At 53.1% G+C, this 22,923-nt stretch overlaps 9 protein-coding genes across 9 annotated transcripts; 5 read left to right on the top strand and 4 right to left on the bottom strand.

Annotated features, from left to right (window-relative positions):
* Window positions 1-132: 132 nt before the first annotated feature.
* Window positions 133-2,711, top strand: BU24DRAFT_484153 (uncharacterized protein; the record flags this gene model as incomplete). Its single annotated transcript, XM_033533330.1, has 3 exons — window positions 133-210; window positions 394-1,188; window positions 1,356-2,711. 3 exons carry the CDS (start codon window positions 133-135, stop codon window positions 2,709-2,711), a joined length of 2,229 nt encoding a protein of 742 aa, XP_033380839.1.
* A 282-nt stretch (window positions 2,712-2,993) lies between these two features.
* Window positions 2,994-3,870, bottom strand: BU24DRAFT_253112 (uncharacterized protein). Its single transcript, XM_033522415.1, has 2 exons — window positions 3,683-3,870; window positions 2,994-3,622 (listed from the first exon to the last, which is right to left on the bottom strand). Exon 2 carries the CDS (start codon window positions 3,509-3,511, stop codon window positions 3,041-3,043), a length of 471 nt encoding a protein of 156 aa, XP_033380838.1. The 5' UTR covers window positions 3,512-3,622; window positions 3,683-3,870; the 3' UTR covers window positions 2,994-3,040.
* BU24DRAFT_253093 (WD40 repeat-like protein) lies at window positions 3,841-6,801 on the bottom strand. The gene is made up of 7 exons (XM_033522414.1): window positions 6,498-6,801; window positions 6,186-6,267; window positions 5,724-6,040; window positions 5,033-5,592; window positions 4,509-4,976; window positions 4,322-4,454; window positions 3,841-4,265 (listed from the first exon to the last, which is right to left on the bottom strand). Exons 1-7 carry the CDS (start codon window positions 6,628-6,630, stop codon window positions 4,171-4,173), a joined length of 1,788 nt encoding a protein of 595 aa, XP_033380837.1. The 5' UTR covers window positions 6,631-6,801; the 3' UTR covers window positions 3,841-4,170.
* A 2,993-nt stretch (window positions 6,802-9,794) lies between these two features.
* BU24DRAFT_253070 (uncharacterized protein) lies at window positions 9,795-10,222 on the top strand. The gene has a single exon (XM_033522413.1). It carries the CDS (start codon window positions 9,882-9,884, stop codon window positions 10,131-10,133), a length of 252 nt encoding a protein of 83 aa, XP_033380836.1. The 5' UTR covers window positions 9,795-9,881; the 3' UTR covers window positions 10,134-10,222.
* Window positions 10,223-12,626: 2,404 nt separating this feature from the next.
* BU24DRAFT_452911 (uncharacterized protein) lies at window positions 12,627-14,507 on the top strand. Its single transcript, XM_033531225.1, has 2 exons — window positions 12,627-13,170; window positions 13,231-14,507. The coding sequence occupies exons 1-2, from the start codon at window positions 12,917-12,919 to the stop codon at window positions 14,015-14,017; spliced, it is 1,041 nt and encodes a 346-aa protein (XP_033380835.1). The 5' UTR covers window positions 12,627-12,916; the 3' UTR covers window positions 14,018-14,507.
* Window positions 14,508-14,683: 176 nt separating this feature from the next.
* Window positions 14,684-16,333, bottom strand: BU24DRAFT_331295 (uncharacterized protein; the record flags this gene model as incomplete). Its single annotated transcript, XM_033523036.1, has 1 exon — window positions 14,684-16,333. A coding segment is annotated over one exon (1,650 nt), but the record flags the coding sequence as incomplete, so codon positions are not given.
* Window positions 16,334-16,656: 323 nt separating this feature from the next.
* BU24DRAFT_395436 (GTP-binding protein) lies at window positions 16,657-18,247 on the top strand. Its single transcript, XM_033525255.1, has 6 exons — window positions 16,657-16,808; window positions 16,861-16,889; window positions 16,942-16,956; window positions 17,023-17,047; window positions 17,120-17,551; window positions 17,609-18,247. Exons 1-6 carry the CDS (start codon window positions 16,780-16,782, stop codon window positions 18,183-18,185), a joined length of 1,107 nt encoding a protein of 368 aa, XP_033380833.1. The 5' UTR covers window positions 16,657-16,779; the 3' UTR covers window positions 18,186-18,247.
* A 160-nt stretch (window positions 18,248-18,407) lies between these two features.
* BU24DRAFT_425141 (uncharacterized protein) lies at window positions 18,408-20,222 on the bottom strand. The gene is made up of 2 exons (XM_033528666.1): window positions 20,082-20,222; window positions 18,408-20,029 (listed from the first exon to the last, which is right to left on the bottom strand). Exons 1-2 carry the CDS (start codon window positions 20,135-20,137, stop codon window positions 18,559-18,561), a joined length of 1,527 nt encoding a protein of 508 aa, XP_033380832.1. The 5' UTR covers window positions 20,138-20,222; the 3' UTR covers window positions 18,408-18,558.
* Window positions 20,223-21,096: 874 nt separating this feature from the next.
* Window positions 21,097-22,431, top strand: BU24DRAFT_464882 (short chain dehydrogenase/reductase family protein-like protein; the record flags this gene model as incomplete). The annotated part of the gene is made up of 4 exons (XM_033532232.1): window positions 21,097-21,222; window positions 21,296-21,525; window positions 21,579-21,592; window positions 21,653-22,431. The coding sequence occupies 4 exons, from the start codon at window positions 21,097-21,099 to the stop codon at window positions 22,429-22,431; spliced, it is 1,149 nt and encodes a 382-aa protein (XP_033380831.1).
* Window positions 22,432-22,923: the final 492 nt, after the last annotated feature.

Genomic DNA, 22,923 nt, shown 5'->3' with positions numbered 1-22,923 from the left:
GCTACGTGCAAACGTTCATACCAATGTTCTTCTTCATCCCCATCTACAACGTCTACTTAAGTTCAAAAGAAAATCAAAAGAACTAGAAAGGCTATAGAATCCCTATGACTTGCCGTGACCCTACGAGGTACAATGTACAACGACCACGTTATTTCGCCACACAAGGCAAGCAGCTTACCACCATCTATTTCCTCGCACATTCGAGGCGCAGTAAGCTGAGTTGAGAGTTCAAGTAGGTGGTGCGGAACGTCGATCACGACGCTGAGCCCCGCATCGTGCTACCTATCAGCCTTGTAGATCACGAACAGCCCTTTCCATAGCACAATTAGATAAAGTAGTTGACTGGGTAAAATCAAAATAATTTGCAAATAATTCCTTTAACGTGCTTTTAAGACCATTAACATGCCGTCGTCTTTAATGGACAACTCCAGACACAGAGCGCCTCACGCCTACGACGAGGGCGAGAACAGTACCGCGAACCGACCATTACTTCCGCAGATTTCGATTGATACGAGTGATATCGAGTTGCCGTTGATGGACCTTTCGCAATTTCCTATGCCTTCAGGAGCGCCGAACTCTTCTGAGCAGCAGCAGCAGCAGACTTCAAGATATACCGAATCTCCAATCGACCCGCAGCACAACTTTAACATCCAGAGCCCGACTTCGACAAGTCCAGTATCCTCAATACACTCCCATGACAACAACAATGGAGCCCCTTTAACCCAACACTCGACGACAACCTCCACATCCTCAATTCCTCCACCTCTCCCTCAAACCAGCAGCACCATCCCTCCACCGCCAGGCAAACCCCCCTCAACACGCCCACACCCCTCCCTCAACCGCTACGACCGCCTCCAGCAACTCTCCAACAAAATCTGGCTCATCGAATACTTCTCCTGGGCCCTCTCCCTCTTCACCTTCCTCTGGATCACCCTCGTCCTCTCAATGCGACAGGACAAGCCGCTCCCCTCCTGGCCCCTCAGCATCACCATCAACGCGCTCATCTCCGTGCTCTCCGCGGTAATGAAGTCCAGCCTCTTACTCCCCGTCGGCGAGGCGATCGGCCAGTTGAAGTGGAACTGGTTCCGGAGCGGGGAGAGGCCGCTGGTGGATTTTGAAGCGTACGATGGGGCGACGAGGGGGCCGTGGGGGTCGGTGCTGCTGTTGTGGACTTCGAGGGCTAGGTACGTGTGCTTGACCTATCTTTCCAACCAATCTCCTCCTGTTGAATTTGAATATGAGTGCTGACATGAAGGGGGTATAGGAGCTTCGCATCCATCGGAGCGATCATAACGATCCTCTCGCTCGCCCTCGACGCAATGTTCCAGTAAATCGTGAGCTACGACGACGACAAGATGCTCTCCACCACTTCCTCCGCGCCCTCGAACCTCATGTTCATCACCGGCGTGGAAGACAAATACACAATGCGCCAAGTCTCCGACCCGGTACGCGCCGCCGTCTTCAGCGGGTTGTACTTCAGCGGCAATCCATCCGACGACATCGCGCTGAACGTGCTGCGACCGCACGTTGCGTGCCCCACGGGCAACTGCTCGTTCCCGCTGTTCGACTCCCTCGCCGTGTGCAACCAGTGCGCCAACGTGACCGACCTGCTCGAAGTCGTGGAGACGTATGTCGAGAATTCGGCCGGTAACAGCGAGAAGATGTGGAACACGACGCTGCCTGGGGGTTTCAATACTGGGCCTATGCGAATGGGGTCGACGACTGAGTATATCTCGTCAGGCCTTGTGCCGTCTCTCGCAAGACTCGACCCGCAGTTCCCGCTGCTGAATTTCGTGCAATTGTCGTTTGGGCGGCTCAACCAGACGGGGCCGAAGGGAGCTGTGGCGATGGAGTGCGCGCTGCATTGGTGCATGAACCGCTATAAGTCCGAAGTCGTTAACGGTATACTGAAGGAGGAAGTCGTCGCCAGCAGCTCGACAGGGTCCCGCGACCCGTCCGTCAATGGCTGGTTCCACACGCTCGACGGGCCTCTCGGCGCAAACTCCTCCTTCATCGCGGAGGACGACTTCGACAAGGAGACAAACAGGTCGCTGAAGACGGACGCCGTGAATCGGAACTACCACCGCGACAACAGCGGCGATACCGTTGCTGATAACCAGTCTATCGTGGGAGCCTACCCCTTCGGCCGGAACGAAAATGTAGGTTACGTGCATCTCACTGCCAGCGAGATGCTGGCGGAGTGGGCGGGCGCACTGCTGTCCGGATACAGGACGTGGAATGGAGGGAGCGAGAAGCCAGAGACGTTCGAGGCGACTGACGTCGCGCGCCGCCTCTACCAGACGGGAAACGCGACGTTGTCGCTGGACATGTTGGCTCTGAGTCTGAGTGCTGCAGTCCGCGAGGCTGTCTTCACGACGTCCGGCGCGATCCCGAATGACGGCCGCGTGACTGTTGAGGGATGGGGGTGGAGTTCGACGGTCCTGGTCAGGGTGCAGTGGGGTTGGATTGCGCTGCCTGCGTTGCTGGAGGCAGCGAGTCTGGCGTTCTTGCTGTTCGTTGCGTGGGATACAAAGGTGGCGGGGGCGAGTATATGGAAGAATTCGTCGCTGGCGGTGCTGTTTCATGGGATGTTGGATGACGATGGGGCGGAGGAGAGGGACCTGGTGGTGATGGAGAAGATGGCGGAGGAGGATTATGGGGGAAAGGTTGCGCTTAGAGATGCGGGATATGGTCCTGTGAGATTGGAGTGATGGATATTGGATTTGTGAGAAATATGTGGTGGTATGATCATGAATTTTACATGTATGATTTTAATGAAATGTAGGTCGGGCGAACTATATTGTATAAAACAAGAAGGAACTCACTTGCACCGGGGAAAGGAGATACACGACCTTACTTTCCGGGTTCAACAGATTTGGCAAGAGAGCCATCATCGTTACTAGTATTTAGAGTAGACATATAACTATACAGAGCATGGCTACCTAGGTATGTAGTATTTCAGCGTTACGTGCAATGGTGAATGTTATGTATATTAGTAGCTGTTTCAACGCCCTAGATACATAAACATGCCAAGTTGCTACTATGAACAATCACTACTGAGCATGACCATTATGAAGATTACGTTGACCAATTGATGTTCGTTAGTTAATAGTATGATAGCCCCATTATGCCATCCAGGTACGGTGCCAGTGGAAATGTTTGACTTTCTAGATAAGGAAAAACGATTCATAATTATGTTCCGGCCTGACCACCCTTCTGACACAAAAAGACCGTCCATCTTCCTACAAACAGTAGCATCGACACAGGTTGACCCAGCTCTTTTGCGTTGCGCTGCGTCGACCATTTTATCTAAGAAACCACCAACCACTCGCAGGGATGAATCCAGCGCAAATGTAATCATCTCAACGGCAAGACATAAACCAAGAAAGAAAACAAACAAGGGGCCAGGAATACCGGAAAAATAATTGGGCATAACTGATAGAACATAGAACCGACTCCGACCGTCCAACAGAAAGGGGTATATAATGTGATCGAGCATCTGAGTCCTCATTGACGGCAGACTTATCCTGACATTGTCGACTCTGCCAGTATATCAAGCATCTCGGCAGGGTACTGGGGATGAATGCATCGAAACATTTAAGGGCCGTTGTATCTGTCGAATCTACAGGAGGGGTCAAAGTCAGCATCGAGTGGCGATACAAGCAGGTGAGACAACACGTGCCAAGGCGAAAAAAAAAAAAAAAAACAAAGGATGACAGCAAGGAAATAGTGGTAACAATTAGAGGACGTCAGCGGGAGGGGTAAATGCAGTCGTAGAGCGCAGCGCGGAAGCCGGAATGTGGCATGGTTCAAGTGTGCTGCTGCAGGGAGAGGTGCAGTAATTGCAGTGCATGACGCGAGATCAATCTTGCATACGACTGGGCAGTTCGCCAAACACAACGCCCGGCGCCCCAACGCAGCTGACGGAAGCCCGCTGCCCATGACTGCAACTCCAACTGCAGAGCAAACTGCAGCTGCACCGCTCCCCTTCAGACCACTCGTGGGGTGTGGGGGTTGACTGTTCGCCGCACCTCCCCAGAGCGAGGAGAGAAGAGGATGCAGCACGTGACCGTGCTTATCGGCATCCGGACAACGCTCGCAGAGCCCGACAAAACCCATACATCGTCGTCCTCTCGAAACGCATTCGATGGATTGCGCGGCCTGAACGGACTAGGAAAGTTGACTGTACCTCCAGATTCTGGCACGCATGTCGCCGCTGCCTGTGGCGAATAGGCCACCAGTTGGGCTTGGTGCAACCGAGATAACTAAGAATATTTCGTCAACTTCTCGTACGTCTAGCTTTCCAAGGTGTTATTCTTACCGGAATTCTTGTGGCCTTGCAACATGAGCTGGGCAACACCAGAGTGAGGATCCCAGAATTGGACACCACGATCCTTAGATCCACTGAGTACCCAGTCGCCATGGGGTGTAAGAGCGACACTGAGGACGAAGTCCTGTACTCCAAGTTAGCTGTAGAACTAGGCACCTGTCGATTCAATAAAACCTACCTTGTGTCCCTCGAAAGTGCGGATGCACTTGCCAGCCGGGCCGCCTCCTGGGACCATGCGTGGCGGAGCGGTCAACTCCCACATCTTGATAGTTTTATCCAAACTACCACTGACCAATTTGTCGCCAGACGGGGCGAATGCAACAGAGTAGACACTGTCCTTGTGGCCGTGCTCGCCTTCCAGGCGGACAACAAGCTGGCCGCTGCTGGTATCCCAAACGCGCACGCTCTTGTCCAATGATCCGGCAGCGACGAAACGGCTGTCGGGGGAGATGGCAACGGTCGTGACGCCGTCTTCAATGGAGAGGTGGAGCACTTGGCGACCCTCTTCGAGGTCCCAAAGGCGAACGGTCCTGTCACCGCTTCCGGAAGCAATGATGCGACCGTTGCGAGCAAAGTCCAGAGAGTAGATATCCTGCTCGTGGCCAGTGAACTGATGCTTGATCTGGCGGCTTTGGATGTCCCACACCTAATGTGAATGTTAGCCTTACTATGCGCCTTTGATCGTACCGACTCGTGACTTACTCGGATGACTTTGTCCTCGGCACCGGTGGCCAAGTAGCGGCCGTCAGGGCTGAAGCAGACGCTGCGAATGTACAGATCTCCATCTTCGGGGAGGCTGCCATCCTGCAGGTGCGCAACCGGCTGGCCGGTCTCAACGTCAAAGATCTGGGCCGAACGGTTGCATCCGGTGGCAACGTAGCGGCCATCATGGCTGAAGCGAACGCAGCAGACCACACTCTGGTGAGGCAAGTTGTGGATCAGATCAACGTCGAGGACACGCCTGGCGCGCGGGTTGAAGACGGCGAACCAGTCATTTCCTTCCTTCTTCAGGTTCTCCGGCAACTGCTCGATGTCAAGGTCGGCCAAAGTGTTGCTCTGGCTCAAAGGAACGTGGGGTTGGGGTTGAGCAACCAATCCATTCTGTTGCGCATGAGGCGGAGGGGTTGGTCGAGGAACCTGGGGAGACCCGGGGTATGTGGCAGCAGCGTTCTGCTGAGGAGTGGCAGGTCCTGGAGGGCCTCGTGGCGGGGGGCGAGGCTTGCCACCTGGGGAAGCAGTGGGCTGTGGAGGTTGTCCATATCCTGTAACGTACGTTAGTCTCGGTACCATTTACATCTGAAACATGCAAAAGAACGCGCTCTATGACTCTCGCTAGGAAATGCCATGATGGCCCTCATCCCAAGTTTCCATCGATGAAAAGTTCAACGCTCACCATTAACTGCTGAGGACGGGCCAGGTTGGTACCCACCGAAATGCTGAGGAGGCCCAGGAGCAGGGTTCAAGCCAGGGGGACCCTGGGGACCCATATGAGGTGGCAGTCCTTGAGGCTGCGGTGGTTCTTGTGGGGGAGGAGCAAGTCCTGGCCCTCCCTGTGAAGCGCTGCCGGCCATGATGCCACCAAACAGATTGCTGGGACCGTGGCCGATGGAGGGCGGCGGAGGCTGGGAGGGGACATGGTGTTGTGAGGATTGGCTAGGTCCGCCGCGGGCCTCTAGCTCTCGTTGCAAACGGGCAATTTCGTCTTCGTACCTGTCGCGGGTTGTCAGTAATGACTAAGTGTGAAGCTTTCCCGGCGTAGGGAACTGGGTGCGGTGCTGTGCCGCATCGCATGGCTGTAGCCGAATTGCATTGCCTGTAGATATAGCACACCGGCGATGTGGACGTGGTTACTCACTTCGCCTTGACTTGTACGTGCGATTGCTCAAGGGAGTAGACCTTGCTGCGGATCATCTCGATCTCCTGGATATGTCGGGTGACTGTGGCACAATTTCCGTTAGCCAAATCAGCTTCATGAGGGGAGTCTACGTGTGGGTTTCAAGTGATGCGAGTTTGTCAAACGCGCTCATTGGGATTGGACGACAATAAGGAGCAAAAGATGGCGTCGGGATGCAAGCTGGAGCTCAAGGCTGACATCGGGTGGGATGGCCTCGCCCGTGAAAGCTCTTCTCCAGCGCGCCAACGAACTCTCGCAAGGACAGAAACTTACTCTGGCCTTCATAATCGACGCTGCGCTGCGATTCGGTCTCGAATTCGGCGCGAATGTTATCGAGAAGCTCGTTCAGGCGCTGGCTGGGCCCGCCTTGAGGGACGATGCCGCGGGGAGGATATCCGTGGTTCATGATCGCGACGTCCTAGATGGAGGGATGGTGGGTCGCGGAAGAAGCCCAGGGTAGGGGCGCGCAGTAGCAGGCGATGTTGTGATGATGAACGTCGATGGTGTTGATAGATGCGACGAGGGTTGGTAGATGTTGGTGGAGGAGAGGTAGAGGTAGAGGTAGAGGTAGAGAGGGTGGTGGTGGTTGTGGTTTGTTTGGTGTGTGGAAGGGAAGGAAGGAAGGAAGGCTGGGGGGGCCGTGTCGGAGGAAAGAGCTTCCACTACCACTACTACTAAGTTACTGTTACTAGTTACTCTTTGCCAGTCGCAAGTCGCAGGCAGGCAGGTCGTCAGGGCGTTCGTTGGGCTAGAACGGCAAAGCACGAGGCTGTCGGCACGTCGCACGGACTCCGATTGGCGATGGCTGAATTAGGTTATGAGGAGGATTGAGGTGGCGGCAATGAGTTGGTCGGTTGAATGTATGTGTGTGTGTGTGTGTATATGGATGGATGGATGAGTGGTATTGGTTGTAAAAGGGCGGCCAGTGTAAGTATGAGGAAAAAAGAGGGCGAGAGGTGAGGAGAGGAGAGGAAGGGAAGGGAAGGGCTGAGGCTTGAGGAAGAAGAGGGAAGAAGAAGAGGAGGAGGAGAAGGCAAAGAGGAAAGAAGCTAAGGCGTCGGCTATGGGTTGGGGGAGCCAAAGAAATGGGGAATTGAAGTCTGTGTGTGTGTGTGTGTGTGTGTGTGCATGTACCTACAGTACCTACACCTACATACTATGCATGTACTCCGTAGTTACTTAGCATGTAGGGTTACAAGTTACCAGTTACAGTTACAAGTATTTAATTATTACTGGTAGAGGTACGGAATAGTTGAAGGTACCTATCAATGTTGGATCGTCTATGTTCCATCTGTTTGGCTGCAAGATTATCTACGGTATCTACGGTATCTAACTATATTATTGCCTATGCTCCTATCCATCTTGTGTGTATTCTGATGTTTGTTATTGTCTGTATTGTTGTTCCTGTATTGTTTCTTTTGTATATCTCATGTAACTGTGGATGTGACTACTGTGTACATACAGTACGAGTAATGTGAAGAGGGACGTCCAGGGTAGGGATTGTAATAGACTTGCGTTAGTTTCTTCCTTAGTCGGATTCCCTGGATGGATTGTAGACCCACTCACACTGGTTAACCTAACTAGACTAGACTACCCACTACTGTACGCTCTACCGCTCCACCACCCATATGTCCCATATCCCATACCCTATTGTACCATACCCTACGAGTACTGTACCTGTACCTCCACCCATCTGACTCCAAAACATCTTCATCCATCCCGACTCTTGGAGTCCTACGGGAACCACAACCCCCTCTAATCACAGTATCATCTGCTCCCTACCAACCTGCCGTACAGACACAACCCTTGGCCCTCATCCAACCCTTGCCCGTTCCTACCGACACTTGCATGATGGTGGCCGCCTACTGTACCAGCTCGGCTTCATCGTGTAACGCAAACACCAAACATCAAACCAGAACTGCGCTTACATCTGCCTATCCACCATGCACATACATCCAACTATGTACGATCCTGGCTGCCGACGCTGCGTCTTCTCGGCTGTATTCACATACGCTCGGCCGGCATCTACCTACTAACTGGTAATTGCTCCGTGGCCAAAGATTCCAATTCATCCCATGTACGTGACAGGATCTGCTGGTCCCGAACAGAGAGGAGCAACTCTCGGGCCTTGCCATGCCTGCCCATACCTACATGTAACATGTTCCAACTACCAATTACCAAGTCAATCGACCATTTCTTCGTTTGGGTCGATTCCCCCGCGCCCTCACCATTGTCCAAACGCAACCTCTTCGCCTAACCCTGGGCCTACCTGACCCAAAATCGACCCCTGATCCTGAACCCGAACCTGTGCATTGTTGGAATCGCTGAAACAGATGTTGCAACTTCGTACATCGCACGTCATTATTCGGGTCGAATTGTTGGATATCATATCATCTGCACGGGTGCAGCGAGGAGTTTTAGATGCACCAACAGCCAATAGCACGCCACAGTCGTCGCTGTTCTTTTGTTGAACAGATATATTATTCTTCGCGGTAGGTTCGTAAAAAGATGATATCTCGAACGTAGTAAGGAACGATACGCCTATTGATTTTGCATCCGTGTCTCTAACGCTATTTAGAGCATTGGATGTCGTGATGGGGCGCAACGTCACCACGACTTTTGCAATAACCTCCGGAATAATAGTTCCCGGAACGCGGAGAACAGAGCAGATGGTAGTTATTTGCTTCTCCCGGTAAATTGACCCCAACGCTCTCTGAAGATTCCATTGTTATCCATCGAGTAGCGCAAGACAGTCATTACGCCTCAGCCTTCCTTGCAAGATGCCGCCCACCATTCCTCTCTACACCACCCCGACGTCTGAGACGTCTGTCCTACCCCAACACGACCGACTGTTGTACAGCTTTGCGTTCTGTCATGGGGATACCATGCATCGATTTGCCCATTGTTTCGGACGGCATTTGTTTGCTATGCACCGGCCCTCCTCTTCGTCCCCCCACCCTCTCAAGACATATTCCGCAAATACATCGCGCACACGGTCGAGTCCTTATCAATAGCCTCCTACCACTTACAACAAGTGTCCTCCGTAAGCGCATCCAGACTCGTAGAAAAAGACCCTACTCCATGCACAGCACCCAGAAATCCAGGTGCCGCGCATTAGACAACTCAATGTGTACGTAGGCGCACGTAACAAGTGCTGTTGCACGCTGCTGCCTGCATGCAGTCCATCCGAACACTGTGTGCCCTGAAGCCTTCGAGGGACTTTTATCCAGACACTCTCGGCCAGTATCTACACTGCACGGAGTACGGAGTACAGCGTACTCGGTGCAGCAAACATAATACCGCTGTACAGCTACAGCGTACAGCGTACATGGATACACACATAACTGTATGACAACTGTATGCAAGTGCTGCATCGCGTGGCTGCGGGTCGCTTTTTTAACCTCAAAGTGGCGGCGGGCGGGGTCTAGGCGCCCCCCCCTCCCCCCAATCCCCAGTTCTCACCCGCTTCCCTTCCCGCGCGTCCTGCTTTACGAATTGGTATCCTGATCCTGATCTTGGTCCTGATCTAGTCCCTCCCCTCCCTTGACTTGTCACTGACCTACTCCGTACCTATGGGCGATAATTACCTTACTCAACCCTAACACCGATACGGCAACGGGCAACCCTGCCAAATCAGCCTGTCAAAAATGAAACAAAATGGAACGTTCAAAACACCACCACCTGTTCTGTCCTGACTCCTGTTCCCGGGTGTCACGACTCGCGCCGTCGCGTGAAATGTGCTTGCTGTGCCTTTCCCCCCTGTCGTTTCTGACACCGGTCAGATCTGCGGTACGATACAAAGATAGTCACCATTCCTGCTCCACTCACTATCTTCGAAGTCCTGTCTATTCACTGTATATGTACGGTGTAGTACAGCGTACGTACCATACTTCTATGTACTTTCAGTAATTACCAGACCCTTGATCTAGGCCACATATGAGCCTCATCCCATTTGGTCTCATGCAGAGGCAAGGTAATCAACTATCGTCCGCTTCCCCCACGCAAAATCCGTATCTATGTACTCCGCATTTGTAGATGGAAGGTAGATACACAGTACATACAGTGGGCACGTCGGGCTGGCCCGCTGCTAGTTTTCCATGCCTACAACAGTGCATTCGCGAGGTTTTATCGCGAAGAGTCAAGGTTATCTACTGGCTACAGCACACTTTTAATTTAGGTAGACTATAGAAGATACGTGAAGCCAGCAGGTAGCCAGCCGAAACCCTCTCGAAGCAAGAACATATCCCCAAAATTCCAATTCAGACAATATCAATATCAAGACCCAGCACGACATACGCTCTGTACATACAATCACCATCATAGAAAGACACCGACGCAAACATATCCATACATAGGTACCCAGACGTAGTAACAAACACCCCACCCCACGAAATATGCAATACATGCATGCGTTCAAAGCACCTCATCACTCTGCCCACCACTCCACACAAACTACTGACATCGCCATGCACATGCATTATATATGCACCCTCCCGAACCCAAGTTTCCTCCCCCTCCGCCCAGCGGGAAACGCAAGGTACTCATCTATCTCCCGTTACCTCGCGTTGCCTCGCTTTAACATACCTTACCTTACTGTTAAGTACACAACATGTTGTATTTGCGATCTAAGTTGGTAAAGTGTACCTTCTATCTTAAGAATGGAGGGGGGTGAACCTTCCGAATGTGTCGTGGCAGTCGTATACCCCAACTTTTTCTGTCAATCTTTTTTCAACGACGACTGTACATATTGCTTTTCTGCCGCTTTAATCACTGGCTTTCGAATTTCTGCTGTTTTTTCTCTCTTCTTTATAGTCTCGGCGACGAAAAGTTCATTTCACTTGCACTCAAATGGGTCGAAATGGATACCGATCACGAAAGCGGAAGGCCACGCACGACAGCGAAGGAAGATTAAACCTGAATATAGATGTCCAGGACAACCACGAGAGCGGAAGCCCAGCAAGGCATGATGAGAAGAAGGACAACAAGAAGAGGCTAAAAGCAGACAAAAGCACGCCGTAAATGAGGCTGCGGCGGTGTCTAGCATACGCGAACGCGTTGCCTTTTGCACGCTCCCTCTAACAGATTCTCAAAGAGACACGATGATTTTCCAGTGACAACGCCAGGGGAAGTAGCAACTATCATGTCGATACTACCAGGTGGGCGTCCATATAAGTACTTCATTGCGGCTGTACCTGTATCAACACCCGCATCACCAGGCACTTAAGGTGCAAGCGTAGGACAAGAAAACTCTCTTTCTTCGATGACAGCGAGTGTGACGCCAGCAAGCTCTCTTCCGTTGACGACTGCAGCGCTTCCAACATCAGACTGCAGCCGCATTTCCTCAATCGGTGCAAGCTCCTCAACTCAGGCCCGACTGCTCACACATGGGAGAATGCTACAACTGCATCGTACTGAGAGCATGAGTACTAGCATCGTCTACAACCCTCCTCCTACGTCCTGATGGAGACGACGGCACCACAGTACACTCTATAGACAGGTACAGAAGTTACATGAAGCCAACAGGTGGCCAGCCTAACGTGCTGACCATCTGAAATAACTTAACTATATGTAATACGCACCAAGACTTTAGACCATTGTTCGAATAACTAGAACAACGGAAAGACGGAAGAGTTCCCCTATTTGCGAGACATTCATTGTGAGTCTGTGAGTCTGTGGCTCTGCGACCAATCTAAGATGGAGAGAGGATCTGATAAGATTACGCGTGCTTGGACCCACTTTAAGAATCGAACAAACTAGGCCGGGATTGGCGGATGCAAATGCGGGTGGAGGAGGATCATTCCCATTGCCACTTTTGCCCCTTTTACCTCCTCGTAACAGTAATTGAATTGAGTTGAACACAACAGAACAGGCGGAACAATTGTCCACCAAATTGAATGACAATTTTTCTATTGGATTACTACTTAGTACATAAGGGGGATCCTCTGAGAAAATAAATGGCGCTTTCCACAAGTAGCGGTGATGGATTTCACAGTTGACAATGAGCAAGAGATGGGACGAGATGGAGTGTCACCGGTCCGAGCATGAGGTGACTTTGTAGGCTCTCGGATTTTACGCATCCGCTCCGAAGAGTGCCTACGAGGTACCTATGGCCGTGTACTCCCCTTGAGGCCCCTATGGGTGGGTTCGCCACCTCTGATTGGCCAATCGCCCTTCGCCTGGGCATGCTAAATCATTTCTGCAGTTAATTAGTCTTAGCGTGGACGCGTTCCTGGAAGGAAAAAAGAGGGAAAGAGAGAGACGACAAGGGAAGGAACGGGCAGGGGACAAGGACAGACAGGGAAAGAGCAGCCACACCAGAGAATACTAGTAACTGTTACTGTTAACTAATCTCGATTCTCTCCTCTACCTTCTTCTTATTAATTAACGATAAACGTCCGCCATCCGCCATCTGCCTCCTCCACCTCAACTCTCCTTCCTTTGTCTTTCTCCTTCTCCCTCCTATCCATTCCCCTCTCCCCCCCTCCCTTCGCATTGATAGTTGTCGACTGGGATCAATCAATTCTAATACTCGCGGTTTCACGACTACGACGGACATCGCCACTACCACCAGAGCTATCGTCTTCCTCTCCGCACATCGATAGACCCTTTTCAACCATATATCGGACAATCGACAGTCCTGAACCCAACCCAATCTACCACTTCGGAGGGTTCTCCCCGCCACTACCGTCACCATGGATATCGTTCTCGAAGCTTTCGATACCTACGCATTCGACCACCTCTATGCCGCACTAGCCCCCGTCAAGCAGTACCCCCTCGGAGCCAATGCGACCTTCTCGAGCGCGCCCAAGACCCTCCCAACAAACAATTGGCAATTCGAGCCCGCCAGTGAATACCTCTCCTTCACTCCCGGTCCAAATGCATACCTGAGTCAGTTGACGCGAGACGATTGGCGTCGCCAACTCGTCACACTCTTCATCATTACTTGGTGCGTCACCTAGCAGTCCTCAGAAGAGCCTCCGAGAACAATTTACTAACACCACCTCAGGGTATTCGGTCTCATTGTCTACTACGTCTTCGCGTCCCTCTCGTACTTCTTCATCTTCGACAAGGCCACATTCAACCACCCCAAATACCTCAAGAACCAGATCAGCCTCGAGATCAAGCAGGCCAATGCCGCCCTCCCCGTCATGGCCATTCCCACTGCCTTTTGCTTCCTGTTCGAGGTTCGCGGATGGTCCAAGATGTATGACTCGACGGCCGAAGGACCAGGAATGTGGTACAACATCATCCAATTCCCCTTCTTCATCCTCTTTACCGACTTCCTCGTCTACTGGATCCACCGATACCTCCACCACCCATTGATCTACAAGCACCTCCACAAGCCTCACCACAAGTGGATCATGCCCACCCCGTACGCTTCCCACGCTTTCCACCCCATGGACGGCTTCGCACAGAGCATCCCATACCACCTCTTCCCCTTCCTCTTCCCCCTTCAGAAGTTCGCCTACATCGCTCTCTTCGTCTTCGTCAACATCTGGAGCATCATGATCCACGACGGCGAGTACTACGCCGAGAACCCCATCATCAACGGCGCCGCCTGCCACACCATGCACCACTTGTACTTCAACTTCAACTACGGCCAGTACACCACTCTTTGGGACCGCCTCGGTGGGAGCTACAGGAAGCCCAACGACGAGCTCTTCCGAAAGGAGCTCAAGATGTGCCAGTCCGAGTGGAAGAAGCAGTCCAAGGAGATGGAGAAGATCGCCAAGGAAGTCGAGGGCGATGACGAGAGGGAGTACATCCAGGACGAGCCCAAGAAGGTCAAATAGATTTTTCACTCCCTTGTATCATGCGAGCGACGGATTCTGATTGACTGAGAGATTTGGAGAGTTTTTTTGGAGTGGTGGTGCAGCCCAGGAGTGTTGATTGGTTGTTGAGCGACTATATCAACTGAACTGGCAGGAGGACGCATTAGGGAATTTTCTGTCGACACATTTATACGAAAAATCTAATATCACCGAGGCGCCGCGTACTATAGGAGAGGTGCGGGTCCTTCATTTTCGACTGTTCTTAGACCGGGGAGGGGCAGGTAATGTGGATTATGAGATTTCTGGTGCCCTTGGATACAGGGGCTTTCTTTCCAAAACGTTTCCGCATATATATTTTTAGTATGGGAACGACTTGTGGAGTAATGGCAGGAGAAAGAGTCCATTGTGAGTTTGATCGGGAGGATTGGATCCCGGTGGCTCAAAAACATTCGCTGTACATAGTATATATTGTTCTGATAATGAAAAGCAGACGTTCGTCACATTATATTTGAATTACCCTTTCTAGACTTGTTCTCTAGACGTCGATGTGAGGCCAACATCACATGTCGTCCTTCTATGATCTATCTACACCACCACCATATCTACAAAACCCCATTCAAATCAAATCGCCAACCCACACTCCCACAACCTCCACCAGCTCCCCTGAACCTCAACCCCAACACCACACTCCCACCTCACCCAATCCCCCAACCCCTTCCCCCAACACCACCACCCATCCCCCTCCACTCCCCACCCCACCAGCGGCCCCCTAACCACCGACACAGGCACCGGCTCAAACAACCACACCCCGCTCCTCGCAAAGTCCCTACACACCAGCCCCGCCGTAGCATAAAACCACGCATGCACATATACAAACCTCAGCACCCTCCTCCCCCACCTCGGGCCCGGCAGCCGATCGACGCACGGCGCGATGAGCGCAGCTTCGAACATCACGCCCGGGACCTGCAGCACGAAGAACAGCGCCGTGGACGTGAGAGGATGCGTCAGCGACGCGTTCGACGTGTGCATCCCGCCCGCGTGGAGCGCGCCCGACATCGCGAACGCAGTGGTTAGCCTCACCAGCATCTCCGTCCCCCTCCTCCTCCCCTTCCTCCCCCCCTTCGTTCCGTCTGAAGACGGCTGGGGGAGGAAGTTGAGGAGGTAGGTAGCAGGCGCCTCAAACGCAAACCGGAACGTCTGATGCCACCAGCCGCCCCACCACCCCCGCAACCCGCGGTCCAGCACCGCGGCGCCGTAGGGACCCCATGCGTCCGGGTACATCCAGGGCGAGGCGCGGGCGCCGAGGACGGCCGGGCCGAGCGCGCCGGCGAAGAAGAGCGGGCCGAGTGCGAAGATGGTTTGTAGGGCGGACTTCACGCCGAGCATGGAGAGGGTGAGGCGGTAGGTTTGGAGGAGGGAAGGGGAGGACGTGAGGATGGGGACTAGGGGGCCGAGGGGGAGGGACGGGAGGGGAGGGAGGTGCGTGGCGCCCCAGAAGTAGGGGTCGTGGTTCATGAGGGTTTTGAGGATGTCGAGGGTTAGGTAGCCGAGTAGGAGGGTTTTGAGGTTTGCGAGGAGGAGGGAACGGCGGGTCGGGTGGACGGTTGGTTGGGTTGGGTGCGTGTGGAGGGTGTGGTGGGCGGGAGGGGAGGTGGAGGAGGAGGAGTTGAGTTGATTGAGGACGGGCTTTGGGGGTGGTGGTTGCGAGGAGGTGCGCCAGTTCCAGCCTACGCCGCGGAAGTTGGTGAAGATGTCGAGGACCCAGTCGAGGCGTTCGATGAAGGGGGTTATGGGGAAGGGTTGCCAGGCGAAGGTGCCGTGTCTCTGTGAGGGTCCGAGGTGTTCGTGGGTGGTGTGGCCGTTGGTGGTGACACTGCCGTTGGATTCGAGGATGCCTTGGAGGATGGGATCTGTGTTTCCATTCGAGGTGATCGTTTTGTTCTTTTCCTCCTTCTTCGCCGTCGAACTCAGCCCGAAGACTCCCTCAGTCCTTTCGATCCTCTGGAAGTCCGTCTGAGCATCGTTCACCACCAGCAGAGCAAACGTCCAACATATGCTCCAAGCGGAGATCAACCCCAAACCCAATGCCCCAGCCATGATTCTAGCTCTTGTATACAGGATGCAATATATCGAGAATCCCGCGTTGAATGCAAACACCAGGAAACGTGCTTTCTTCAACCAAGGTCGGTTCTGGTGCGGGATCAGGAGATACACGATCACCACTGCTGCACCGAGTGTTCCCCAGGGATACAGGAAAGGCTGGATCTGTCCAGCTTGAATGGCTTCATCTCGTTTCTGATGATGATATTCAATCATCTCGTAGTGGGATCGCGGCCATGTTAGAGGCTCTGTCACGCTTCCAAAGACCATGATGGACGTGACAATGTATGTACAGAAAACAACAAGGAATCAGGATCTAAATATATACAGTAGAAAAAGCAAAGTTTTCAGCTGCTGTGGAATCGACATCACGGAATTAGTACATGATTAGGTCGATATCAGCCTCCGTACGAAAAGTATCCATGATGACGCATACATAAAAGTCTCAAAGCTACTCGCACGACAAGTCTCACTCTGCAGTCAAGTTTCGCTTGTAGCCCGCCGCCCAGCGCTAGACCCCTCGCGTACTAGTCCCATATATCCGCTCTGCAGATGCAACACCAAACCCTCTTTGATCGTGAACCTACTGTCGTCTGCCAAATCGCCATTCACGAGGGTACATCCCTTCTTTTCTGCCTTTCTCGTCTGTGTTTAGTTTAAATTCCGAAGAGCATAGAGTCAACATGGTGAACATAACCGAGAAGATCAAGGAGTAAGAGCTTGTATAAAAGTCTTCATCATGCCAAGCGCTCACACCCCGCCAGGATCGAGGAGGAGATGAGGAGGACGCAGAGTACGCACCAAAACCCAATTTCAGAGATATGTATGCTGACTATGTTTGACAGAGAATAAGGCCACCGGTACGAATTGATCATAATACCTCGAGACCAATTCATATAATCACGTGCTAACTTTATACCTCTAAGAATACCATCTTGGACTTCTAAAAGGGTAAGCAAATAACGGAAATTCCACAAGAGATAGAAAAAGTAAAACGGGAACATGGTTCTAAGATACACACAGAAAGCTCGCCCGTCTGCGTGCCCAGCTCCTCGAGCCCGCGCCCGGCGCCGGAGGAGGCGGCGGCTCAGGTTTCGACGTCTCGAAATCCGGGGATGCACGAATTGCGCTGGTGGGATTCCCCTCGGTCGGAAAATCGACCTTCCTGTCCAAGATCACAAAGACCAAGTCCGAGGTCGCGGCGTACGCTTTCACGACGCTGACGGCGATTCCCGGTGTGCTCGAGTACGGCGGCGCGGAGATCCAGATTCTCGACTTGCCTGGTATCATTGAGGGTGCTGCGGAGGGTAAGGGACGAGGTAGGCAGGTCATTTCGGCGGCGAAGACGAGCGATATGATTCTCATGGTGCTGGACGCGACGAAGAAGGCCGAGCAGCGGAGGTTGCTGGAGCAAGAGTTGGAGGCCGTCGGCATCAGATTGAACAGAGAACCACCGTAAGCCCACCTTCCCCCCTTTCAATAAACCTCTTCCATACTAATATTCCCCACCAGCAACATCTACCTCAAAGCCAAAAAGGCCGGCGGGATGAAGATAACCTTCCAATCGCCGCCGAAAAACCTCGACGAGAAGATGCTGTACAACATCCTGCGCGACTGCAAGATCCTCAACTGCGAGGTCCTCGTGCGCGACGAAAACGCTACCGTCGACGACTTCATCGACACCATCATGAAGGACCACCGCAAGTACATCAAGTGCCTGTACGTGTACAACAAGATCGACAGCATCTCGCTCGAGCACCTCGACAGCCTCGCCCGCGAGCCCCACACCGCCATCATGTCCTGCGAGCTCGACCTCGGCATCCAGGACGTCGTGGAGCGGTGCTGGGACGAGCTGCGGCTAATTAGGATTTATACGAAGAGGAAGGGGATTGAGCCGGATTTCAGTGAGGCGTTGATCGTGAGGAACGGGAGCACGATTGAGGATGTGTGTGATCAGGTGCATAGGACGTTGAAGGATACGTTTAAGTATGCGCTCGTATGGGGCGCCAGTGCGAGACATGTGCCGCAGAGGGTTGGGCTCGGGCATGTGGTGGCGGATGAGGATGTCGTTAGTATTGTGGCGAAATAGGGACGGAGGGTTGGAAAAGAAATAGATGAGATGATGAATACCACGCTTTCGCTATGACAGATAATGAGCTCACGTGTTTGAAACAAGTTGGTGCTCATGTGGAACAGAATGATTCAGACTAGCTGTACTATAATGGCTGTCTGCAAAACACTGTATCAAGTTTTGGTGAAGTCTTGCTACAAATTTTAGGTCTATCAAATTGATAGCATGGCACTGTAAGTCCGATGATTGGATTTCCTAATGACGTTGGGCATTGCTGTACAATAGTCAAGCGACGTACCTCAGGCTAGAAAGGAGAAACGTATTATCATGCAGGTGGCTATCAATTACATTATGTTCTTACAACACTTCAGTACAATTACATCTAATTCCGTTATCCCCCCGGCATAGCACCAGGCATGCCTCGTTGACCACTCCAGGACCCATTGAAAGAATTGGATATACCGCTCTGTTCCCTCAGATGCTGCCGCCGCTGTTGTTCGTTCCCTCTCCATCTCACACCGTCTGACGATCTGTCTCTACTTCTATCGCCAGCCCTCCTCTCTGCCTCCCTCAGCCGCGCACCCTCAGCCTCCATCCGCTCTTCTAACGACACTCTAGGCGGGTTGAACGATGGCGGTCGGCGCCTCGATCCGAGATCGTCTTGGTCGTCGAGAAGCACAGCCTCTTCGGGAAGGCTCACATCGATCCCCTCATCTTTTTCCTCTTCTGTTGCATTCTCGTCCGCGCCGCCTCTTGTATTGCGTTTCCTTGGCCACAGGGACGGGAGGACGATTTGTTGGAAGCGGGGCTCGACGACTCGCTCGTCGAACCAGGCGTGGACGCGCGATTCAATGATCTGGGCGATCTTGGGGACGTCCTGCAAGCGGGATCGCGAGCCGACCAGCGACCGCACGGAGAGATCTAGACGGTAGTCGTCTAGGAAGGTGAAAGCTAGGGTGGTGGGGCGGGCTGGCGGAAGCCCAGATGATGTCGAGGGGCGCTCGGGTTCGGGCTCTTGCGAATGAAGGGAGCTCTGCGTCCGCGAAAATGGAGGTCGAATTGTTGGTAGGTCTTGTGGGTGGAGGTGGGGTGTAGGTTGCGGACTAGGCGTATTCGCTGATGTTGATGGAGGAGTGGAGGAGGGAGTGAATGATAAGGCTAGTGTTCCCGAGAAGCGTACCACGCTCACGGCGAGGGCGACTGGCAGTACAGCGACCAATGGCTTAGGATAGTTGAGCACCAGTGTCGTCTCGATGCCTAGAGTAATGACATCGCTCAAATCCACGTCCATCCTTGCCTGGAGCCTCGCCTCGTCGCTACCATCTGTCATGCCAAATCCATCGTCTGCAGGGAGGACTCGACAATTACTGAAGATGGGGAACTCATCTCCAAGTGCAATCTCCGTAACCCGAATTTCCCCAATCCAGTCAGGTTTAGATCCGGAATTCAGAACTTCTGTAAGCGATGTGAGTATCGCATCGTCCTGTCTTGCATCCTCCCGCAATTGCGCGATGGTCTGCGCAATCAACACATTGAACCAATCCAAGCTTTCAGGTTGATGGCCTTTGATGTTGTAGTACGTCTTCGCAAGAATCTGACCGATGCTGGGACCCCCTCGAGCATGTTCTGCTGCGCGGATGATATTGATGGAGGGTTTGGGTCTCAGAGGATTGCTCGTCGAGTTTGAGCGGAGGTGAAGAGATCGTTGATGGGCAAGCGTTCGTGCGCGGCGGAGGGAAGAGAGGTGCAAGGCGCGATCATCGGCTGAGGGAGGTTCGCCGAATATGAAGAACTTTATGAAGAAGAATATGAGGAGGGCAATGGACAGCTGGCCGACAAGAAAGCCCTGTGTGAAGGAAAGTCTAGTGATGTCAGTGGGGTAAGAAAGAAATGCGGGAGAGGGGACTGAATTACGAGGAGTATTGTGTGGATTGAGTGGCCGGCGTTGGTACGGGTTGTTGCTGACCCATGGCGAAGATCTTAAGATTGATACGGAGGATCAAGGCCACATCTTCTCAAGGAGGGTGTCGAAAGATTTCGTTAGCACGGCAGCACATGTCACTTGAGAAGAGATATCTGGAACGAGACGAGGTATGAAGTGTGCCAAGACACGACAGGGATGTGGGCGGAAGCGATTCCGATGCAGACCGTGCTAAGGTTAGTCTTTTGAGCTTAAGCTGATGTGTTTGTCAATTAATGTCGATGTATAGACCATTTCTCCAACTCCTCAATCATCACATCTATTTCCAGTCAATTCCTGTCGTTCCAGATTCGTTCTATCTGTCTCGCATGGCAACCGACAGGGACATACTCCGGGCGCTGCGAGCCCTGAGAGCCCGCTACCGGACGCAAGCCCTCCTGAGTCTCGGATTCTACCTACTGGATCACTCACCATTCCTATTCTACGTGTGCATGTTCTTCTTCATGTGCGGAGGACACCGCTGGCTCAACAATAGGCAGCATTCGTATCCGTCTTATCTGCTCAACCAGGCTTCCAATTTCCTTGCAGAGGAGAAGAGACAGTACCTGCTCTAGGCGTCTCATGTACCATGGGATTTGATTTCTTTGATTAGCAGAAACAAGAGAAAGAGCAGGACATTTGAGCACTTCCCCGGACGCCGTGACTCTAATGATAGACCACCAATCGTGTGTCAATGGACATCATATCATCTCACATCTCCTCGCCGCTCCTGGTGCTGTCCGCAAGAGACCTCCGGTGGATCGGCAAAAGCGAAAATCTCCGATTGGCTGCCTTCCCAAGCTCCCCACACCCATCATCCCCGCGTCCAGGAACCGATAATCTAGTTTCCCCAACATCCACGTCGACCTCAATGCGAATCCTTGTGTCTTTTCAATGCCCATAATCCCACTTCGCTCTGCTCAAGAGAGATAACACGGCTGCACGGAGGGTTGCTACGACGACGACGACATGGAGTTCGACACTGCGAGCCAGAGCCTCTCGCCCGGCGCGGCCTCGCACCAACCAAATCTGAGACTGCCTGCTACGTGCGATCCGCCGTCGGAGCAGAATCCCCACAGGCAGGCTTCATGGATTGTGAGCATCCCATAGCGTGGCTCGCTCCTCGTCTGTAAAAGAAGAGCCAGATATTGACGTTATGCTTCCGTAGGTCTTCGGCGCAACGGGCCACATGGGACGGTCTCTCGTCCGGGCCGTGCTGTCCCACGGCGACCAGTGCACGGCGGTGGGATGGACGCAGGAGAACACGCCGGAGCAGATGGGACAGTGGGCGGACACGAACTGCGTGGGCATGCTCTGCGACGTGCGGGTTCGAGAGACGGTCGACTCCGTGATCAAGCGGAGCATCGACCGCTGGGGGAACATCGACATCATCGCGAAGTACGTTCCTTCGTCCCCCATTGAAACATACACAACTAACTAATCCACCCCAGCTGCACAGGCTACGGTACTTAGCCCTTCCCTCTCACTCCCCCAAAAACTCCCCCCAACTCACATTCCCCAACAGGCGTAATCGGCGCATGCGAAGACCAAGACGACTACGACCTCCGCAACCAATTCAACACCAACGTCCTAGGAACCCTCCACATAATCCAGCTCTCCCTCCCGCACTTCCGCGCCCAGTCCCACGGGCGGTACCTCATCTTCTCCTCCACCGCCGGTGCCCTCGGCGTTCCCGGTCTCGGCCCCTACTGCGCAACAAAATACGCCGTCGAAGGCCTCATCGAATCCATGCTCTACGAAGTCGACATCTTCAACATCAAAGCGACGCTCGTGGAGCCCGGATACGTGCGCCTCGACGAACCCGACGACGCCGCCATCCTCTCCTCCTCCACCACTAACCCTCCAACCTCCACAGCAGCTGCGACACCCTCGAATGTGCTGCGTCCCCGCCGCTACGGCCACTTCTGGGTCAAACCCACGACCTCCTCGCCGTACAACCCCGCGACGTCGCCGGCCCGCCACGCCCGCCGCATGGTGCAGTGGCTCAACGACAGACAGCCCGTGTCGTCGGTGAAGTCCGCGGAGCTCATATGGCAGCTCGGACATTGCAGCTACCCGCCGCTGAGGCTGCTGCTGGGAAGTTATGCGGTCGAGAGCGTGAGGGATAGGTTGAGGAGTATCATCGAGGAGATTGAGGATTGGAAGTACCTGCACTATCCTGTCGACGGCGTGGCGGGCGGCGCGGGGGATGATGTCGGAGGTGCTGGTGGTGGTAGTGGAGGGGACGGGGGAGCGGAGGGTGTGAAGGAGGAAGGGCAAGGGGAGGGGGAGGAGGGGGAGTGAGTTTAGATGGATCCTTCTCTTGACTTCCTTTGTTTCTATTCTTTTCCACTTTTTTCACATCGCTTTTCACGATTCGTGCCATCTACCTCCCTCCGTTGGATTTGAGAGAGTGGGGAAAGGAGGGGGATGTAGAAGCTTTAGATACCCATATAATGTACCTCTGTACTCGTACAAACGAAAAACGAAAACGTACATTTTTATACCTACACATACCACCACAAGCAAGGAATAAATATCAGAAAAAGATACACTACTGCGTACTCAATGACCACCATCTCTCGTTCACACCTTCTCCTAGGGCACTGGTGACGAGGGACAAACGAACAGGGCAAATGTAGACGTGCTCAGAGCAAATGATTAAAAAGAAGAACGTATGTATTGGATTCCACTTCTCTCTCGCCGCCTCTCTGGCGGCATGTATTAACTACCTAGGTAGCAGCGCACCGTCCATCTCCTCGCTCAACCCAGAACAGCCGCCCAACCAATCGACCA

The sequence above is a fragment of the Aaosphaeria arxii genome (genome assembly GCF_010015735.1).
Source record: "Aaosphaeria arxii CBS 175.79 unplaced genomic scaffold BU24scaffold_7, whole genome shotgun sequence".
Lineage (NCBI taxonomy): Eukaryota > Fungi > Ascomycota > Dothideomycetes > Pleosporales > Aaosphaeria > Aaosphaeria arxii.
Note: the sequence above shows the minus strand (reverse complement) of the source record. Positions and strands in the feature narration are given on the sequence as shown.

Bases quoted from the DNA above. Each gene is read 5' to 3' on its own strand.
- BU24DRAFT_253112 (XM_033522415.1), bottom strand. From the start codon at position 3,511: ATGAGGACTCAGATGCTCGATCACATTATATACCCCTTTCTGTTGGAC.
- BU24DRAFT_253093 (XM_033522414.1), bottom strand. From the start codon at position 6,630: ATGAACCACGGATATCCTCCCCGCGGCATCGTCCCTCAAGGCGGGCCC. The intron at 5,593-5,723 runs GTGAGCGTTGAA...CGTACGTTACAG, and splicing joins CCCGTCCTCAGCAGTTAATG to GATATGGACAACCTCCACAG. The intron at 4,977-5,032 runs GTAAGTCACGAG...CATTCACATTAG, and splicing joins CCGAGGACAAAGTCATCCGA to GTGTGGGACATCCAAAGCCG.
- BU24DRAFT_253070 (XM_033522413.1), top strand. From the start codon at position 9,882: ATGGAACGTTCAAAACACCACCACCTGTTCTGTCCTGACTCCTGTTCC.
- BU24DRAFT_452911 (XM_033531225.1), top strand. From the start codon at position 12,917: ATGGATATCGTTCTCGAAGCTTTCGATACCTACGCATTCGACCACCTC. The intron at 13,171-13,230 runs GTGCGTCACCTA...ACACCACCTCAG, and splicing joins ACACTCTTCATCATTACTTG to GGTATTCGGTCTCATTGTCT.
- BU24DRAFT_395436 (XM_033525255.1), top strand. From the start codon at position 16,780: ATGGTGAACATAACCGAGAAGATCAAGGA. The intron at 16,809-16,860 runs GTAAGAGCTTGT...ACACCCCGCCAG, and splicing joins ATAACCGAGAAGATCAAGGA to GATCGAGGAGGAGATGAGGA. The intron at 17,552-17,608 runs GTAAGCCCACCT...ATTCCCCACCAG, and splicing joins AGATTGAACAGAGAACCACC to CAACATCTACCTCAAAGCCA.
- BU24DRAFT_425141 (XM_033528666.1), bottom strand. From the start codon at position 20,137: ATGGGTCAGCAACAACCCGTACCAACGCCGGCCACTCAATCCACACAA. The intron at 20,030-20,081 runs GTAATTCAGTCC...TGACATCACTAG, and splicing joins CAATCCACACAATACTCCTC to ACTTTCCTTCACACAGGGCT.